Here is a 4,639-nt window from a genome sequence, read left to right as displayed (position 1 = left end):
CTCTTTAAAAAGACAGTCATTGATTAAAAGGAGTAAAAATTAATAAGCCATATAAAGATGGAAAATATACACAGTCTGGATTATGTATACTATTGTGTTTTATTTGAATTTTTGACTGTTAAAAAGCTACTTAATGAGAGATATTTTATTGTATGGACTGCTAAGTTAAACTAACATAAAGTTAAACCAACATCTTGACTTTAGAATTTTAGTCTAAAGATATATTTCTTTGGAAAAGAAGTTCTTCTTTTGTTTCCACAGAGGATGAGAACCTGTGGAATCCTTCCAGACTAATATAGTTTGATGGACTAAGACCCCCTGAAAGGTCACCATGAACAGCCCCAAAAATTATTTTGCCCAACAAAAAGCAGAAAGCAGTTTTGAGGGAACTATGCCCAAATCCCCTAGATGATTGTTTATAAATGTTTCTTTACATTTAAAGGGGGATATGCTATAGAGATTTGCATTGGTATGGATCTTGGTTTATCGATACAAATTTAAGGTCAATTTTGTTATATGTATATTTCTGCTCTTGATTAGGGTATTGTGTTTATACAGCTCATTTAAAAATATAATGTATAATTAAGAAATTTAGGTTAATATATAATCATCTATAATAGTCAAGCTTGTAGTCATGTTAGTTAGATTTTTCTAGATGTACAGAAATGTTTTTCAGATGGATAGGCATTCTTCAAACCTTTCAAAGACTACAGAATATGGCATTTAAAATGTTTAAGAACTTAGGACTTTTCATGATAGTGAGACACATATGCTCCAGGCAGCACAAATTACTTCAAGAGGATGATGGGTATTGAAGAGGCTCCTTATGGAATTTGCTAGCCATTTTGGCAAGAAACTGCTCTTGCCTGGACTGCTTAATGGTATGCTGTGTGAACTGAACACGCAGGACCCACAAAAATGACTGCTGAACTTGCCTAAAGGTGAGACAGTCCTTCAAGGTTCCTGCTTCATGAAAGAGTCTGCCAGACATTCTACAGAAGTAAGTACTGACAAACTGACAATAGAGGCAAAACTGTCTTTCAAATTTCCTGCTTCATGGAAAAGTCTGTTGGATACTATGAGCCTGTAGGCTGAAGATGGATGCCCCTATGGTACAGAAGAACTTTGGGTGACTTTCCAGGCAGCAAGTTGTCTTTGTTAATTCTAGAGTTTTGGAAGTTGCTTACAGTGCACTTCCTGTTTACTTAGATAATATTATATACTTCTGGAGTTTTTGATGGAGTTCAAAAATTTATAGTTATAGTTTTCTTTAGTTATGATAAATGATAAAGTAGATATAAATATTGTAACTATAATTCTTGCTTGATACCTGCTTTGTTATATGTAATTTTACTATGTTAAAGTTAAAACCTTCCTTTTTTATTTAAACAGGAAAGGGAACGTGATATGGGATTCCCCTCTGTATGCTGTGAATACCATTGGCTAATAAAGAAACTGGCTTGGCCTGATAGGGTAGAACAGAGCTAGGCAGGGAAAACTAAACTGAATGCTGGGAGAAGGAAGGCAGAGTCAGAGGAAAAGCCATGTAGCCCCACTGGCGACAGACACTGGAACTTTACCCCATAAGCCACAGCTTCATGGCCATACACAGATTAATGGAGATGGGTTAAATTAAGATATGAGTTAGCCAGAAATATGCTTAAGATATTGGCTAAATAGTATTGCAGATAATATGGCTTCTGTGGCATTATTTCAGGGCTGAGCAGCCAGAAATGAACAAGGGGCCTCCTACAACAGGGTACATATCTAAACAAAGAATTCTCAACAAAGAAAACAAACAGCTGAAACACATTTAAGGAAATGTTCAACATCCTTAGCCATCAGGGAAATAAAAATCAACACAACTCTGAGATAACATCTTACACCTATCAGACTGGCTAGGATCAAAAACCCTCATTACAACTTATTCTTGAGAGGATGTGGATTAAGGGAAACACTTCTCCATTGCTAGTGGAAGTGGAAACATGTACAGTCACTTTGGAAATCAGTATGGCAGTTTCTCAGAAAATTGGGACTCAATCTACTTCAAGACCCTGCAATAACACTCTTGGGCACATACTCAAAGGACACACAATCATACCACAAGGATATTTCCTCAACTATATTCATACAGCATTTTTTGTAACAGTCAGAACTGGGAGACAACCTAGATACCCATTAACTGAAGAATGGATAAAGAAAATGTGGTACATTTACACAGTGGCTCAGTGGAGTATTAGTGGTAAAAAACAATGACATCTTGAAATTTGCAAGAAAAATGGATGTAACTAGAAAAAAACATCCTGAGTGAGGTAACCCAGACCCAGAAAGGCAAACATGGTATGTATTCACTCTTATGTAGATATTAGATGTAAAGCAAAGGATAAATCTACAATCCCAGAGAAGCTAGATAAAGAAGGGAGGGCCCTAAGAGGCCCCAGGAAGGAAAATAGTTAAGATCTCCTGGTTAATCAAGGTGGATAGAAGGGTGGGGATGGGGGATGGGAACATGAGGGATTAAGAAGACAGAGTTAGGGGAGAGACAGAGGGAGTGAGCAATGAAAGAGATATCTTGTTAGAAGGAGCCATTATGGGGTTAGAGAAATACTTGGGAATCCACAAGGATGATCCCAGGTAAGACTCCTAGCAATAGTGGAGAGGGTGCCTGAATTGGCCTGTCCCTGTAATCAGATTGGTGACTACCCTAATTGTCACCATAGAACCTACATCCAGTGACTGATGAAAGCAGATGCAGGGACCCACAATCAAGCACTGGGCTGAGCTCCTGGATTTCTGCTGAAGAGAGGGAGGAGGGATCTTGTGAATAAGAGGGGGTCAAGAGCATGATAGGGAAAATCAGAGACACTGACCTGAGCTGATGGGAGCTCACGGATTATGGTCTGATAGCTGGGGAACCTGCATGGAGCTGAACTAGGCCCTCTGAATGCAGGTGATAGTTGTGTGGCCTGATCTGTTGGGGGGACTCCTGGCAGTGGCACCAGGACCTATCCCAGATACATAAACCTTCTTCTTGGAGCCTGTTTGCTCTGGTGGGATACCTCGCTCAGCCTTGGTATGGGAGGAGGGACTTGGTCTTGCCTCAGTTGGTATGGCGCACTTTATTGACTCACCAAGGAAGGCCTTACCTGCTCTGAGGAATGGATGGGGGCAAGAACGAGGAGGGGGTGGGAGAAGGAGAGGGAGGTAAACTGTGGTTGGTATGTAAAATGAAAAATAATTTTTTTTTACTCAAGCAGTCTTTAATGAAAACTGTATGAGATGCCCCTACTCCTGCATCTTCTCAATTGTTTCTTCCTTGTATTTGCCCTTCTCCTTTCCTACTTGTCAAGACTTGGCTTTTCTTTCCAGAATCTTCTTTCGGTCTTTGTCCAGCTTTAGCCTGGTAATCACCACCTTGCTGGGGTGGATGCCCACGTGGACAGTTGTGCCATTAGCCTTTTCTCTCTGCACCCGTTCAATGTAGATGACGTATTTCTTCCTGTACACCTGGACCACTTTGCCAATCTGCTGGCCTTTGTAGTGTCCCCGGACAACCTGAACTTCGTTATCCTTTCGAATGGGCATCGAGCGAACACTGTACTTCTGTCTCAGCTCTTTGGAAAGGGGGGAAGACATGATCTTCCTCCGAATGTGAGAAGGCGCATTGAAATGCCGTTTGCGGTTCTTGCTCCGGTCAGAAGTCACAAAGGGATTGAACTTCATTTTGGCGGCTGCGATCCAGCGATGGCCGCAAGAGGAAAGCGAAAAATAATTTTTAATAAACAAAAAAAGAACATCCTTATATCCAGAATCCAAGCCTATTGTCATTTATATAAGCTTGTGAATACCTTCTTCTACCCTGGCTTGTCATTTTACTCCCATGATGCTATTTTTGGTGTCTAGATACTCCTGGGTTTAGTGCAAACCAATATTTATAAGGAGCTTTCAAGAAAAATTCAGAATTTCTTGAACTGAATAAAAATGGAAAAACAACATTTCAAGATTATGGAATGATTCCAATACAAGGTTTAGAGGGGATTTGCACTAAATATTTTGGAAATCAAGGGTTGGCAAGCTCGCTCCGTGGGTAAAACCACATCCTGCTCTCGCAAAGGAACTGAGTTCCATTCCCAGCATTTACGTTGGGCAGCTCCAGAGGCTCTGACTTCTGGCTTCTGTGCGCATCTGAACTCATATGTACAAACCCACATTCACATGTACATACACATAATTACAACAAATTAAAATATATATACTCTCACTCAGCCTTAAGAGGCCTAAGATAGGGTTAGGATTAGGCTTAAAGTTAGGATTAGGCTCAATGATTAATACGTACCAACTGAGGCAGGATCAAGCCTCCTTAGAGGCTGGCCTGACCTGTATAGTGAGTTCCAGGACAACATAGGTTAAATGGCAAGAACCTTTCCAAAAGAGGTGGGAGAAAGAGGGGAAAGAGGGGAAAAGAGGGGAGGGGAGAAGGTCTATCTTATAAACTGAAATAGGACAAATCAAACCAAAAGTAAGTGAAACAATAAAATTATAAAGAACAAAAATCAGGGAAGTGGAAACCATTAAGGGACTGGAGTGATGGCTCAGAGGTTAAGAGCACCTGCTGTTCTTGCAGAGGACCTGGTTTGTA

The 4,639-nt window shown here is 40.4% G+C and overlaps 1 protein-coding gene across 1 annotated transcript; it reads right to left on the bottom strand.

The window, feature by feature from the left end:
- Positions 1 to 3,345: 3,345 nt before the first annotated feature.
- LOC119827842 (60S ribosomal protein L26-like) lies at positions 3,346 to 3,756 on the bottom strand. Its single transcript, XM_038349758.1, has one exon. It carries the CDS (start codon positions 3,721 to 3,723, stop codon positions 3,346 to 3,348), a length of 378 nt encoding a protein of 125 aa, XP_038205686.1. The 5' UTR covers positions 3,724 to 3,756.
- Between the last annotated feature and the right edge of the window lie 883 nt (positions 3,757 to 4,639).

The sequence above is a fragment of the Arvicola amphibius genome, chromosome 12 (assembly GCF_903992535.2).
Source record: "Arvicola amphibius chromosome 12, mArvAmp1.2, whole genome shotgun sequence".
NCBI classification, from domain to species: domain Eukaryota; kingdom Metazoa; phylum Chordata; class Mammalia; order Rodentia; family Cricetidae; genus Arvicola; species Arvicola amphibius.
Note: the sequence above shows the minus strand (reverse complement) of the source record. Positions and strands in the feature narration are given on the sequence as shown.